The sequence below is a fragment of the Microtus pennsylvanicus genome, chromosome 3 (genome assembly GCF_037038515.1).
Source record: "Microtus pennsylvanicus isolate mMicPen1 chromosome 3, mMicPen1.hap1, whole genome shotgun sequence".
Lineage (NCBI taxonomy): Eukaryota > Metazoa > Chordata > Mammalia > Rodentia > Cricetidae > Microtus > Microtus pennsylvanicus.
The window spans coordinates 45,296,015-45,311,172 of record NC_134581.1 but is presented as its reverse complement, the minus strand read 5'-3'; the positions used below and the strand labels follow the sequence as shown (position 1 = coordinate 45,311,172).

Here is a 15,158-nt window from a genome sequence, read left to right as displayed (position 1 = left end):
CGTCAGGGCTAGGACTTGGTTTTACCTTGCTGGCAAGCTGTCCTGTGGGACAGTCCACTGCTCCCGGATGCTGGTCTTCGTGTGCACAGGTAATGCTGTAAGTGTGAAGCTGCAAGCTGTCCTGTGGGACAGTCCACTGCTCCCGGATGCTGGTCTTCGTGTGCACAGGTAATGCTGTAAGTGTGAAGCTGCAAGCTGTCCTGTGGGACAGTCCACTGCTCCCAGATGCTGGTCTTCGTGTGCACAGGTAATGCTGTAAGTGTGAAGCTGCAAGCTGTCCTGTGGGACAGTCCACTGCTCCCGGATGCTGATCTTCGTGTGCACAGGTAATGCTGTAAGTGTGAAGCTGCAAGCTGTCCTGTGGGACAGTCCACTGCTCCCGGATGCTGGTCTTCGTGCGCACAGGTAATGCTGTAAGTGTGAAGCTGCAAGCTGTCCACAGTCCACTGCTCCCGGATGCTGATCTTCGTGTGCACAGGTAATGCTGTAAGTGTGAAGCTGCAAGCTGTCCTGTGGGACAGTCCACTGCTCCCGGATGCTGGTCTTCGTGTGCACAGGTAATGCTGTAAGTGTGAAGCAGCTTCTGCCGTCGTGGTGATCGCTCTGCTTTCCAGAGCTGAGGAAGGCGCGTGGAGGAACTGCTGGGCAGCCTGACACTTTGGGGTTTGTTTTATTTTTAATTTAATTTATTTTATGTTCATTGATGTTTTGTCATGGGTGTTGGGTCCCCTGAAACTGGAGTTAACAGACAGTTGTGAGCTGTCATGTGTACTGGGGATTGAACCCAGGTCCCATGGAAGAGCAGTCGGTGCTCTTAACCACTGAGCCATCGCTCCAGCCCAAGGCTGACACTTTGAAAGTGTCATTCTGAGTGGTGATTTTGCAGAGTGGCTTCCTTGCCCCTGCATCTCCTTCATGACTTTATTAGACAAGATGACAGTGGCGTTAAAGTTGGCCATTGTGCTGCCTCCTTGAGTGTGGAGGACTCAGGCTTCCACTGTAATATCCTAGGACTGTGGGAGGCGTTTAGGGTCCTGGAGAATAAAGAGAATGGGAGAAAATATAGACGAGGGGAGAAAGTGCAGCTTGGGTGTTTGTCGGGTTTCTTTGCTACGTGATAAATTATCCTAGCGCAAAACAGCCTAGAACAACATAGCGGTTTCTTACTCAGATTCTAGTCTTAGAAATGGCTTAGCTCCAAAGTTCTGGTCCAGGCACTCCCCCAGGGCTGTACTCTCTGACTGGCCACCTGCAGCTGAAGGGTCTGTTTCTGAGGACTGTCCCCATCCCATCCCGACCCTCCAGTGAAAGACAAGCAAGACAGAAAAAACTCGGTGTTATTCAGAGTCCAACTTTGTGAGTGAGGATAGCTCACAGATCCCACAGATCAGCTAGTGTAGAGGACACAGAGAGAGTCACAGTGGAGAGGACACAGAGTCACAGTGGAGAGGACACAGAGTCACAGTGGAGAGGACACAGAGTCACAGTGGAGAGGACACAGAGTCACAGTGGAGAGGACACACAGAGTCACAGTGGAGAGGACACAGAGTCACAGTGGAGAGGACACAGAGTCACAGTGGAGAGGACACAGAGTCACAGTGGAGAGGACACAGAGTCACAGTGGAGAGGACACAGAGTCACAGTGGAGAGGACACAGAGTCACAGTGGAGAGGACACAGAGAGAGTCACAGTGGAGAGGACACAGAGTCAGAGTGGAGAGGACACAGAGTCACAGTGGAGAGGACACAGAGTCACAGTGGAGAGGACACAGAGTCACAGTGGAGAGGACACAGAGTCACAGTGGAGAGGACACAGAGTCACAGTGGAGAGGACACAGAGTCACAGTGGAGAGGACACAGAGAGTCACAGTGGAGAGGACACAGAGTCACAGTGGAGAGGACACAGAGTCACAGGGGAGAGGACACAGAGTCACAGTGGAGAGGACACACAGAGTCACAGTGGAGAGGACACAGAGTCACAGTGGAGAGGACACACAGAGTCACAGTGGAGAGGACACACAGAGTCACAGTGGAGAGGACACACAGAGTCACAATGGAGAGGACACAGAGTCACAGTGGAGAGGCCACAGAGAGAGTCACAGTGGAGAGGACAGAGAGTCACAGAGGAGAGGACACAGAGAGTCACAGTGGAGAGGACACACAGAGTCACAGTGGAGAGGACACACAGAGTCACAGTGGAGAGGACACACAGAGTCACAGTGGAGAGGACACACAGAGTCACAGTGGAGAGGACACAGAGTCACAGTGGAGAGGACACACAGAGTCACAGTGGAGAGGACACACAGAGTCACAGTGGAGAGGACACACAGAGTCACAGTGGAGAGGACACAGAGTCACAGTGGAGAGGACACACAGAGTCACAGTGGAGAGGACACACAGAGTCACAGTGGAGAGGACACAGAGTCACAGTGGAGAGGACACACAGAGTCACAGTGGAGAGGACACAGAGTCACAGTGGAGAGGACACAGAGTCACAGTGGAGAGGACACACAGAGTCACAGTGGAGAGGACACAGAGTCACAGTGGAGAGGACACAGAGTCACAGTGGAGAGGACACACAGAGTCACAGTGGAGAGGACACAGAGTCACAGGGGAGAGGACACAGAGTCAGAGTGGAGAGGACACAGAGTCACAGTGGAGAGGACACAGAGTCACAGTGGAGAGGACACAGAGTCACAGTGGAGAGGACACAGAGTCACAGTGGAGAGGACACAGAGTCACAGTGGAGAGGACACACAGAGTCACAGTGGAGAGGACACAGAGTCACAGTGGAGAGGACACAGAGTCACAGTGGAGAGGACACAGAGTCACAGTGGAGAGGACACAGAGTCACAGTGGAGAGGACACAGAGTCACAGTGGAGAGGACACAGAGTCACAGTGGAGAGGACACACAGAGTCACAGTGGAGAGGACACAGAGTCACAGTGGAGAGGACACAGAGTCACAGTGGAGAGGACACAGAGTCACAGTGGAGAGGACACAGAGTCACAGTGGAGAGGACACACAGAGTCACAGTGGAGAGGACACAGAGTCACAGTGGAGAGGACACAGAGTCACAGTGGAGAGGACACAGAGTCACAGTGGAGAGGACACAGAGTCACAGTGGAGAGGACACAGAGTCACAGTGGAGAGGACACAGAGAGTCACAGTGGAGAGGACACACAGAGTCACAGTGGGGAGGACACACAGAGTCAGAGTGGAGAGGACACAGAGTCACAGTGGAGAGGACACAGAGTCACAGTGGAGAGGACACACACAGAGTCACAGTGGAGAGGACACAGAGTCACAGTGGAGAAGACACAGAGTCACAGTGGGGAGGACACAGAGAGTCACTACCAGTGGAGTCACTGCACTTTTGTTTGTTTAGGTTTTTGTTGTTGTTGTTGTTTTTGTTTTTTGGGACAGGGTTTCTCTGTAGCTTTGGAGCCTGTCCTAGAACCAGCTCTTGTAGAACAGTCTATCCTCGAACTCACAGAGATCCGCTTGCCTTTGCCTCCAAGGTGCTGGGATTAAAGGCGTGCACTACCACTACTCGCTGGAATCACTGTTTTTGAGACAGGGTCTCATGTAGTCCAGGCTAGCCCTAAATGCTGGGATCACAGGTGTACACCACCATGCCCAGCTCTCTGGGAACTGTCCTCAAGGTAGTTACCGTGGTGACCTTCTCTGATGACATTCTGGTGACCTGCTAAAGGCCAGGCTTGGAGAGCCTCCTGGAGGTCTGGTTTGTGAATAACGCAAATGTGTTGGGGTACACAGGAAACTGTAGTAGGGACTGGGGCAGCACTTGCTCTTGCAGAGAACTCAAGTTCAGTTCCCAGCACCCATGTCGGGCCGCTCACATTCATCTGTAACTCCAGCTCCAGGGGATCTGACTCTCTTTGCCTCCATGTACATAATTTTAAAAATTAAAAATAATTTGAGTTAGACCCAATAATGTCTATTCCCTCAACACTGGCGATCACAGTGGGAGCATGGATCTGTTTGGAGATATAGATGACATTTCTTCAGAGAGCGATGAAGACCAGCGGACACCTGTTCCAAGACAGCCTGTGGTGAGTATAGTCGCCAGCCACATTGATCACAGGATTGCAAGCTAAGAACAGGTATTCAGCAAAGGTTCGTCAGAGGTTCATCTCTCATGTTGAGGGGGGCGTTCGTAGAGTACTAACCATGTGGTAACAGTCTTAGCTGACCTGGGTGTCTGACTGATGACCCGTCCAGCAGGCCAGGTTATTCGTGGGCCTCGAGTTCGAGATCACCTGGGTAGGAAGGGAGGGAAAGAGAAAGGGAACCAAGCGCGAATAAAGAACTTGATAGAGTCAGTCTAATATGCGTCAAGGTTCCGTTTATTGCAGGCAGGGGTTTATTCTTATAGAATGGATTTGGCAGGGAGGGGTAGGATTAGAGGGGAATAGAAACCACTGTGCCCTAGGCCAAGGGGGAATTAATTATTTTCGTAAAATGTCTTGACCACAAGGCGCCTCAAAAGACAACAGCTATATTTGTAATATCTCCTTGGGACATCCTGCGGTCAGTCTGTCCCAAGAACTATTGCTGATTGTGTAGCAAGCTGTTTTGCTGATTGAGCAGCAAGTTGTTTTGCAGCAGGCTATTTTTGCAGAGGTGATGAGAAAGATTGGTCAGTACTTTAGGTCGGGGGGCTTCTTGGTCCCCAACAGACTGAGACTCTTGACATGACAGGTTTTGATTTAAAAGGTCTTTCTTATGCACATGTGTGCTTTTGGGCAATGTTGATATTCTTTTCTGATTTTAGTAGGTACTTAGTAATGAAGGGTTAAATTATTTGTACTTCTTTAATGTCACACAAAATAGAAAATGAGCTATGCCAACAAAATACACCTTCCTAGTAATGCAGGATAATATATCTTATTCTCCATGGAATGTTGTTTTCTTTGTGGGTGCGGTTGGGGTGAGGTTTGGGGGAGGGACTTGGAACAAGGCTTGGCTGACTATTCCTAAGGGGGTTCTGACTTCCTTTCAAATCTGTGTCTGCCACACGCAGCTGGAACACTTAGCCTGTCTCTTCCCGCTCTCCCCTTCTGATCCCTCCTCAGGGCGGATGTGGACTGCCTCAGAACCAGCCTGTGGACCTGCGTATTCCTGAAACCAGAGTAAAAGTTGAAATTCCCAGCATCAACACTGACTTAGGGAATGAATTGTATTTTGTTAAACTCCCCAGATTTCTCAGAATAGAACCCAAGTAAGAGAACTGAATGAAATGTTCAAGAGATTGAAAAACAATATAAAATGTAAATGAACTGTTATGAGTTGACCAATCCTAAAATGAAAGGTGTGTCACGTGACCGGAACGAGAGCCTGGTAAGTCACTGTAGAGAATTAGAACGCTGGCCGGCTTCCTGCCTTTGCCACTCTGCTGTAAATGGACAGATGGCATATGACAATGTCACTCGTGGAAAGCTGGGAACGCAGGTGACAGCGAGAGAGATGCCAGAGAAGCCCTGGTGGCCAGTGTCAATGGCACTGAATCTAGGCCAGATGGTGACTTTGATGGCAAAGTAGTATTGGCTCTCCTTACTCACTAAGGTACAAACTCTAAGGGGTACATTTTAATCCCTGAACTAAAGATTTTAATTTGTTGTTAATTTTTATTTATTTTTTTTAAAAAAATATAAAGATGTCATGCCCAGATTTGATTAATTAAGCTAAAGGACTTTTTTGATTAAACTGGTCTTGAGCTCTGCCTGCCTCTGCCTCCCGGGTGCTGGGATTAAAGGGTGTGCCACAATGCCTGGCTCAAGGGACGCTTCTGAAGCCTTTCACTGTATTCACAGCCCTTCATATAGTCCCGTGGCCCTGGTTTTTAAATATGGATGGGCCGGTTATTATTACCTATGCTTTATATACTATGTGTTTCCTCCAAGAGGATTTTGAACTACGAGCCCTGTTTGGATTTTATTTCAGGAAGTTTGTTTTAAAAAGCAAATGAAGGGAGTAGCCATTGGCATGCTTCCTGAGGGTTCCAGGAGGCTGTGGTCAGCTGTGACGCGTGTGTAGATACATGGGTTATAGTGCCCATCAACCATTAATTGTGACTAATATGGCAATTTTTTTAGACCTTTTGATCCTCAGCATTATGAAGATGAATGTGAAGATGAGAAAGTGCTTTATGGGGACGATAAAACTAAGTTAAAATTGAAGGTATTCTGCCATATTCTATTCCTTTTCTCTCCCAGTACCCTGTCACCTTCGTCTTCTAGTAGCTGTGGCCACAGGCATGCGCTATCACGCCAGGCTAGCTTCTTCTTACAGTTTCTCTTTTAGATTTATTTAATTCATGGGAGTGCTTTACTGCATGTATGTGTGTGCACCATGTGTGTGCCTGGCACCTGCAGAGGTTGGAATTCATGTGTGTGAGTGTTTTGACTGCATGTATGTGTGTGCACCATGTGTGTGCTTGGCACCTGCAGAAACTGGAAGACGGCATCCAACCCTCTGGAACTGGAACTTATGAATGGTTGTGGATCACCCTGTGGATGCTGGGAATCTGGATCCTGTGATAGAGCAACAAGTGTTCTTAACCATGAGTCACCTCCCAGGCCCCTAACCTTCTCCCTTAGATGGTAAATGCAGGGGTGCTCTTGATGTTGCCTGCTCACCCAACAAACAGCTCTCGGATATGGAAAAACGGCCTTACCAGACATTTAGGGCAGTCGGCACGCATCCTTTCTCTCTCCTCTAGAATTTTTCCAAGGTTTTCAGTTTTTGTTTTTTTTTTTCATTTCTTTGAGACAGGATTTCTCTGTATGGCCCCAGCTGTCCTGGAACTCACCAGGCTGGCCTTGAACTCAGAGATCCGCCTGCCTCTGCCTTCCGAGTGCTGGGATTAAAGGCGTGTGCGATCCTGTCTCAGCTCCTCCCAGCCCCTTCCCTTTCTCCATTTCCCTTCAAAAACAAACAACAACAACAAAACGAGCAGGCCTCCCAGGGATATCAACCACACGCGGCGTCACAAGTTACAATAGGACAAAGCACAAACCCTCCTATCAAGGCTGGATGCAGCTGTCCCAAGAACAGGCAATACAGTCGGAGACACCCCCACTCCCATTGTTAGGGGTCCCACAAGAACACCAAGCTACACAACCGTAACATATATGCAGAGGACCTAGCTCAGACGGGTTCAGGGTCTGTAACTGTCGCTTCAGTCTCTGTGAGCCACTGTGAGCCCCGCTTAGTTGATTCTGTGGGCTGTGTTCCCTAAGAGACACTTTAAAAGCTCCCCGCCCCCCACCCCACCACCTGGCCTTCAATGTTTGTGTGTGTGTGTGGGGGGGGGGAGGCTGGGAATAGAACTGGGGGATTTCACATGTGCTAGCCAAGTGCTTTATTTACCAGGGTTACACTCTCCGCTGAGGTGTCAATTTCAGCTGTGTACCCTGGGTGGTCTAATCTCCTCTTTCCTGGGGACCTCTTACTTAGCTGTGGCTACAGGCTGCATCCGGTTTAGCCTCTCCTCCCACTGCTCTGACCTGGACCCCAGGAAAAGTAAACAGAAAGCCTGGTTAGCTTAACCAGCAAGTCCAGATGCCAGTGGTGAATGGGTGGTAGTGCTGCTGAGTCAGCCATTTTCTCACCACCCGTCCATTCTTAGCACACAGTCATGAATAATTCGAGGAACAAAAACCAAATAGCTAGCTGAGTTGGTTGCCAATACCTTGTCTTTTGAACCAGGTGGAAAATACTATACGCTGGAGGATACGCCGGGATGAAGAAGGCTATAAAATTAAAGAAAGCAATGCCCGGATCGTCAAGTGGTCAGATGGAAGGTGAGTATTGGAACACCCAAGGGAGGCCTGGATAAGTTGGAAATTTCTGTGTAGGGCTTTACTGAGAAAATCTGGGCTGCTGGCATTACCTCAGAAACCTGAGAGAGAGAAGCAGCGATTAGGCCTTACAGCTGGGCTAGTCGGCGAGCGTAGAGCTGGCCCAAATGAATCTGCTCCCTCTTCTGTCTTGCCTCTCCTCTGAAACCTCAGGGTAATCTGAAATCACCTTTGTTGGCGGTGCTGGGGACCAAACCCCGTGCTTCATGTGCACATGGCACGTGCTCTACCAACTGGACTAGGACCGTACCCCCTCAGTTGAAATCATTTGAGAACTCATTTCAGTTTGCTGACTAAAAGATATAGATTGAATTACAATTCTATTTCAGTCTGAAAAGTATATTTTACCACTCTTGCTCTGAGGTGCGTATTCGTTACTTTTCTATTGCTCTGATAAAACACCATGACCAAGGCAATATACAGAAAGAAGAAACAAGTGTATTTAGACTTACAGTTCCAAAGGGACCAGGGGCAACAGGCAGTAGGCATGGTGATATGAACAGCTGAGAGCACTCATCTGTCAAGCCAAGCAGGAAGCAGAGAGAGAGAGAGAGAGAGAGAGAGAGAGAGGAGGAGAGCTAACTGGGTTGGGGGCTTGGAAACCTCAGAACCCACCCCCCCAGTGACACACTTCCTCTAGCAAGGCCACACCTCTTAAACCCACCCAAGCAGCAACATCAGGGGATCAAGTTTTCAAACGTCTGAACGTTTTGGGAGGCATTCTTACTCAAGCCACCCCAAAGAGAGCTGATTTCATTTTTGTTTGTTAAGACAGTGTCTCAGCTGCATGGTGGTGCACGCCTTTAATTCCAGTACTTGGGAGGCAGAGGCAGATGGATCTCTATGAGTTCGAGGCCAGCCTGGTCTACAAAGTGAATTCCAGGACAGTCAGATTATATAGTACAACCCTAAAAAAATTAACAAACGACCTAAAAGACAGGGTCTCCCCTGGTATGGTAGAGCACACTTGATTCTAGCACTGGGGAGGCAGAGGAAGGCTGAGCTATGTAAATTTATGGCCAGCCTGGCTTCCATAGCAAGTTCCAGGCCAATCAAGGCTACACAGTGAGACCTTGTTTCAAACAAACAGAAGACAGGGTTTCATGGCCCATCCTGGCCGAGAACCTGTGACCTTGAGCTCCCGATCCTCTTACTCCACCTCTCCAGTGCCAGGGTTACAGGCAAACACTTCCATACCCAGCTTGGACGGAGGCTATTGAGAATGTTTTAAAAAACAGATTTATTTATTTATTATGTATACAATGTTCTACTTGCATGTGTGCCTGCACACCAAAAGAGGACGCTAGATCTCATAGATGGTTGTGAGCCACCATGTGGGTGCTGGGAATTGAACTCAGGACTTCTGGAAGAGCAGCCAGTGCTCTTAACCACTGAGCCGTCTCTCCAGCCCTGAGAGTATCTTTTTTTCTTTTTTTCTCCCTGTGAATTCTATATGAGGACAGGATCCTGAACTGGTCACTAAGCATCTTAATACAAATGTTTCCCCTCTCCAGCATGTCCCTGCATTTAGGCAGTGAAGTGTTCGATGTCTACAAAGTCCCACTACAGAACAACCACAACCAGCTGTTTATACGGGAAGACACTGGTCTCCGGGGACAAGCCATCTTTAAATCCAAACTTACCTTTAGGTAACGTTCTCTTTTCACTTGTTGCTACTTGCTATTGAAGACCAAGGCAGACCAAGCCTGACCCTTTGGACTGGTGTCACTCCATAGAGCAGCTCACAAACCACCTTGTTTGGTTCCAAGACAAGTGTTTAAAGTTAACTACAGGTTTCTCGGAGAACCAACTCATGCTAAGAAAGCTTACAAGGGACTGGTCCATGGCTTCTCAATGGCCAGGGTTCATGGAAAAGACTCGCCATTGTAGCTTGCCAGTTGGCGTGTCCTTAACCCTCTAGTGGAACTAACCCCCCAAAGCTAAAGTGCCATCAGAATGTGGTGCGGGTGTGTGTGACGAAAGCGGTGGTAGCTTGAGAGGTACCGTACCGTAATTACCATGGTAGTGGACACATGGTTCATTTGAAGCTGCTGAACTATTTTAAAATCAGATTATAGTCATGGCTGCACAACTTTGAAAATTAAAAAAACAATTATAAACTTAAAATAAGGTCCTGTTGGGTGTATATTATTAGTAAATATGTTGTGTAACAACCATAAGGTTATATAGTCTTGAGGGTCTTACCAGTTTGCAGTTTCCTTAGCTATAAGATGTGTGTCACAGGGATGTCGTGTTAAATAGTACATAAACCTGGCACAGTTAGTGCTCAACCTTCCCACTTACGAATGTTTTCTAGAAGTATCCTGTTGAAGGAGCTGCGGGCTGTGTTCCGCCACCCAGCTCCTGGCTGCCTGGCTAGCTTATACCCCGAAATAACAACACACAAATTGTATTCTTTTAAACACTGCTTGGCTCATTATATCTAGCCTCTTCTCGGCTAACTCTCGCACCTTGACTAGCCCATTTATAATAATGTGTGTAGCACCCCAAGGTGCGCTTACCGGGAAGATTCTAGCCTACATCCATCCTGGGTCAGAGCTTCATCGTATCTGCCAGGGAGAGGGGAGCTATCGAGTCTGAGCTCACTTCCTCTTCCTCCCAGCATTCTGTTCTGTTTACTCCACCCACCTATGTTTTAACCTATGAGGCCAAGCAGTTTCTTTATTAATTAACCAATGACCTTCCTCCATCAGTATCCTGGACGGTGCGCAGCTCTTAGGTTTTGCTTTCTGCCCTTGCTCTGAGCTCTACACTGGGGTAGTATTTGACTGCTTGGCACAAATCTTTCCTTAGGTCCTTTCTTCGATCTTCAGGACCCACATACAAGCTGTCCCATGCTCAGGAAGGCACTTACTGTTTGTGACGGTATTGCTATGTAGCCCAGGCTGGCTTTGAACTCACTATCCATCTTCACCCCAATCTTGCAATCCTCCTGCCTTTGTCTGGGTGATGGGATTACAGGTTGCTTCCATGCTGAGACTCTTGTCTCATCCTGAGCCATTGTGGTTCACTCTGTTTCTGAGACAAGATCACACACTTGGCCACCTACTTTTTAAAACCGTCCTCCTACGTTTATTGGTTGGAGGTGACATCTTTCAGTTCTCAAAATGTTTCTGCTAGTGCATGTTCCACCCTTGTGGATCTGAGATTTCATGACCCTCGTCTGTGATTGTAGTTGGGCCTATTCTTTGTGGAAAGCACTTGATGTGGCCTCCTGCCTCTTTCTCCTCGTACTCTGGGGCAGTCCACTTCACTCTCCCTTAGTGGGTGAACAAAGGGAAACCGTGGTCCTCCTGCCTCCTTGCTCTGCTCAAGTGTGAGGTCGTCATGGCTCATGGGCGGTTTGGGTGTTCTTGGTAAAAGTGAGACAGATATTTCCTGTTCATTACCTGACAGACCTCACTGTGAAGACGGTGCCGCATATAAAAAGCTGACCCTTTCGTTTAAGAACCCAAGTTCAAAGACACAGATTAGAATCCTACCAATGTCTGGTTGTGACCCTGAGTGGCCACGCACAGAGATTCAGGTATGTCTGGTGAGCTTTATGTTGGGATCTTTTGTACATCAAGAGCTCTTTCTCTGAACTTAATCAACACGTTCTTTGGGTACAGCTTAGTAGCACAATCTTTGCCTTGCCTGTGCAAGGCCTTGGGTGTGATTCGTGGGTATGTACCACAGGGAGGAAAAAGATGACAGGAAGGCCCAGAGAGCCTTTAACTCCGAAGCGTGGCATGCCTGGCAGTCTCCTCAGCCTGTTGTCGGAAGCTGGGTGTATTAGTTGCACTGAAGGCCACGGTAGGAATGCCTGAGAAGCCTGGGAGCTTGGTGGAGCCTCAGAGGTCAGGCTTAGTGATGAGCACGGCCCGCTTCCACTGTTGCAGAGGGTCATTTGAGAAGGGGTTTCTCAGGCTGGCCACTTCTGAGCTGTGAGTGGCAGCAGTGGGGGATGTCCACAGCTCTCGGGGGCATGCTTGTGCCAGTTCTGATCAGGACGGTGCTAGGGGCCGTTCCTGCATTCTCATTCATGTGTTGCCTTTACCCCACTGAGCCATCTATTCTGGGGTTACAGCAGTGTGGGGCAGCAGACTGCTTTAAAAGTAGGTTTGAATGGACACAAAGTAGCTCCATTTTCCCTCTCCCTCCTCCCCATTTCTTTTCTGTTGGATATGGGCTGGTCTTGGGCTCCTGGTTTAAGATGTTTTCCTGCCTCAGTTTCCACTGCAGGTGCATGATACCACATCTTGCCAAAAGTAGTTTGTTTGTTTGTTTTTTTTAAGTTGAAACTTTGCATTTATATGTAGAAAAAAGAACGCCGAAGGCTGTCTAGTCGACGGAACTTGCGTTCAAAGGGGAAGGATGAGCTGCATTCTAGTCCCACCATCCAGCAGCCTGATGGTGAGGACAGGGAAGAGGAGGGAGAAGAGGACACGGCATCCAGACTAGAGACCACTGAAAACCATTACCAGGAAGCAGTTCACAGTAAGTCAGTGTCAGAGCTCATTTCAGTAGGTGGGGCTTAGTTGTGCTCTGGTGGGATCTTCATCTTGCTCAAATTATTCACTCAAGACTATAGAACACACTTCCCCTTCCGTTTTGCTTTGGTTAGGGCCACTTGCCCATAGAAAAGGTTAAGTGAAACCAAGACATCTCCAGACAGCACAACACCTGTTCTACACATGGGATGCGCCTGTGGAGGGGAATGTATATATTAGCACAGTTAAGAACTCACTATTTGGGGGCTAGAGGGATGGCTCAGCAATTTGTTGTAATTTAAAACAAAGCAGCGTGTGAGAGAAAGATGCCATGAAACAGAACTCACATGGAGGGCTTTTTATTGGGGGAAAGTGAATGGGAAAAGGGGGAAGGAATGAGGGGAGACTAGTCTCTGGGGACAGGAACAGCAGAAGAGAAGAGTAGAGAGCAGAAGAGAAGAGAAGAGGAGAAGAAAAGAGAAGAGAAGAGAAGAGAAGAGAAGAGAAGAGAAGAGAAGAGAAGAGAGTAGTCACTCAAGGAGCTGGTGGGGGTGGGGAGTGGGGCAAAGCCCAAAGGGTCCAAGAAAGGCACAGGCCACGCAGTGAGTCATCACACAGAAGGTGGGGGCCTAGGGCTCTGAGCCTGACAGAGCTGTGATTGGCTAGAACCAGGACTTAACAAAGCCAAAGGCAAAAACCACACTAGAAAAAGTCCTCACTGAGAAAGTGCCAGAGGTGGGGAAAAGGGAGGGGCTCACCAGTTGTGCTGGTTTTGGATGGAGGGACCCAGCATGATCCAGAGAAGCGAGGCTGTCGTATGTGATCCTGGTTGAAGAGCCTGGCCAACAAGCCGAGTCTGAGGCAGGCAGGCCCATGGGGACTGCAGGAGGCAGTGTATTGCAGACACACCAGCAGGATCCTTGCACCCTGGGTGAGAGGACAGGAGCTGATGTAGCAGTCAAGACAGTGCAGCCCTTCAGCCAAAGCCGGAAGTACCTAATTGTAGGGAACAAATACTGAAGGTGGCATCACATTCCTTGCACAGATGGTACCAGGTCTGTCAAAAAGCTCCACAGCCATTTTAATGGTTGTGTTCATCTATAGTGTGCTGGAAAAGGGCAGAGAAGGCAGGCAAGAGTTACACAGGGGAAATCATTGTGGTTATAACTTAAGATGGCCGCAGCCAGGGAAAGAAGGGTCCCTCCAAAGATAATTCCTTCCTAAAATAATCCCTTTCATTCAGAGGAACAAGCCCCGTCTTCCTTGGATGGCGACGATGAAGGATCTGAAGACGACAAGGCCAGAAGAGTTCTTAAAGCCAAGACACTCACGAGTGACAGGGGTAAGCTACATTTATTTAGCTCCAGGGTGACCTTGTATCCAGAGCCAGCTCACAAAACAGGAACACAGCTGCACAATCCACTGATGCCCGGTGATACAGTGCACTAATAAGAGCAGAGACTCTGCTGTCTGGCAGGGTGGGTCTTGGGAGGCTACACACACAATCCCAGACAGGCCAGGATGAGGCATTTCAGCTACACAGCAAGTATCAGGCAGGACCAGGCAGGACTCAGGGCTCCGAGGCATCTAGGCTCCTCTAGGGCAAATGCTCTGTGTGGATAACCAGTGCCTGCCATTTGGATAGAGCAGCAATAGAGGTGTCTCCAGTCTGTACTATTTCCCACCGAGTCTTGGCTTCCCTTTTCTCTTGTAGGATCACAGACACAGGAAATCATACTTATGTGAGGGCCCTGTGCTGTTGCTGCTGGGACATACTAAGTCAGTGTCTTCCCAGCACTTACCTTGCTCTGGGTTCCACAGGCAGGGATAAGCATTGCAGCTGCAATAATGTTTAAATAGTGGCTACTTGTTAATTCATGTCTATGTGTGTATACAGATGTAAAAATTTCTAAAGGAAACCACAAAAACACACCTAAACATTCTTCAAATTCAGTTTTTAAATGCTTTTGAGTGTACCTCACTTGCAGTGCCTCTAGAGGCCAGAAGATGGCGATGGAACTCCTTCACCCTTCAGCTACAGTTACAGAGGCTTTTGAGCTGCCATGTGGGTGCTGGGAACTGAGCCTGAGTTCTCTGCAAGATCCGACTCTCCAGGCTCTAAAATCAGACGTTAAAATACTTAGTTTTACAGAAGTACTGAAACAAAATAATGTATTTCAAGTAGTGTGATAGAAATACCATATTGAATGAAAAGTGTACCTCCTACCCTGACAGGCACCTAGGGAAATCCAAGTCCCAGTAGCTGAGAGCCCAGAGATGGTGCTGTGTAAACACAGGTCTCTGGGGCAAATTTCTCCTGTCAGTTCAGAACTAGTTTGGACAAGGCTCCCAGAAATGCCCTATATGAATTTTATAACCCATTTTTTCTATCTCTTCAGGAGATGAACCCTCCAGAAAGAGACCAAGGGGAGAAGAGAAAGACTGAAGCATTAAGTGAAATGTGTGCTGGTGTCTATCAAAATTTCCTTAGTTTTCTGTTTGTGCTGGGATTGAATTCAGGGTTTACTGTCTGCTGAACATGAGTCTACTGCTTAGGTCCTCCCTAAACCCCTCAAATATATTAAAGCAAGGATGATTATTTTGACTCACATAAACCAATGACATGGGCCATGCAGAAACCATTTTCCTTCCATGTATGCATGTGTATGTATATGTGTATACACACACATATACATACATATACATTTTTTTTTTTAAAAATTTAAGATCTCACCATGTAGCCCTGACTGGCCTGGAACTTGCTATGCAGACTAGACTGG

The 15,158-nt window shown here is 48.2% G+C and overlaps 1 protein-coding gene across 1 annotated transcript; it reads left to right on the top strand.

Annotated features, from left to right (window-relative positions):
* Positions 1–3,994: 3,994 nt before the first annotated feature.
* Positions 3,995–14,824, top strand: LOC142846744 (RNA polymerase-associated protein LEO1-like). Its single transcript, XM_075967567.1, has 10 exons — positions 3,995–4,111; positions 4,272–4,286; positions 5,120–5,244; positions 6,119–6,203; positions 7,734–7,828; positions 9,400–9,534; positions 11,303–11,432; positions 12,208–12,385; positions 13,622–13,720; positions 14,778–14,824. The coding sequence occupies exons 1-10, from the start codon at positions 3,995–3,997 to the stop codon at positions 14,822–14,824; spliced, it is 1,026 nt and encodes a 341-aa protein (XP_075823682.1).
* The last annotated feature ends 334 nt before the right edge of the window (positions 14,825–15,158 follow it).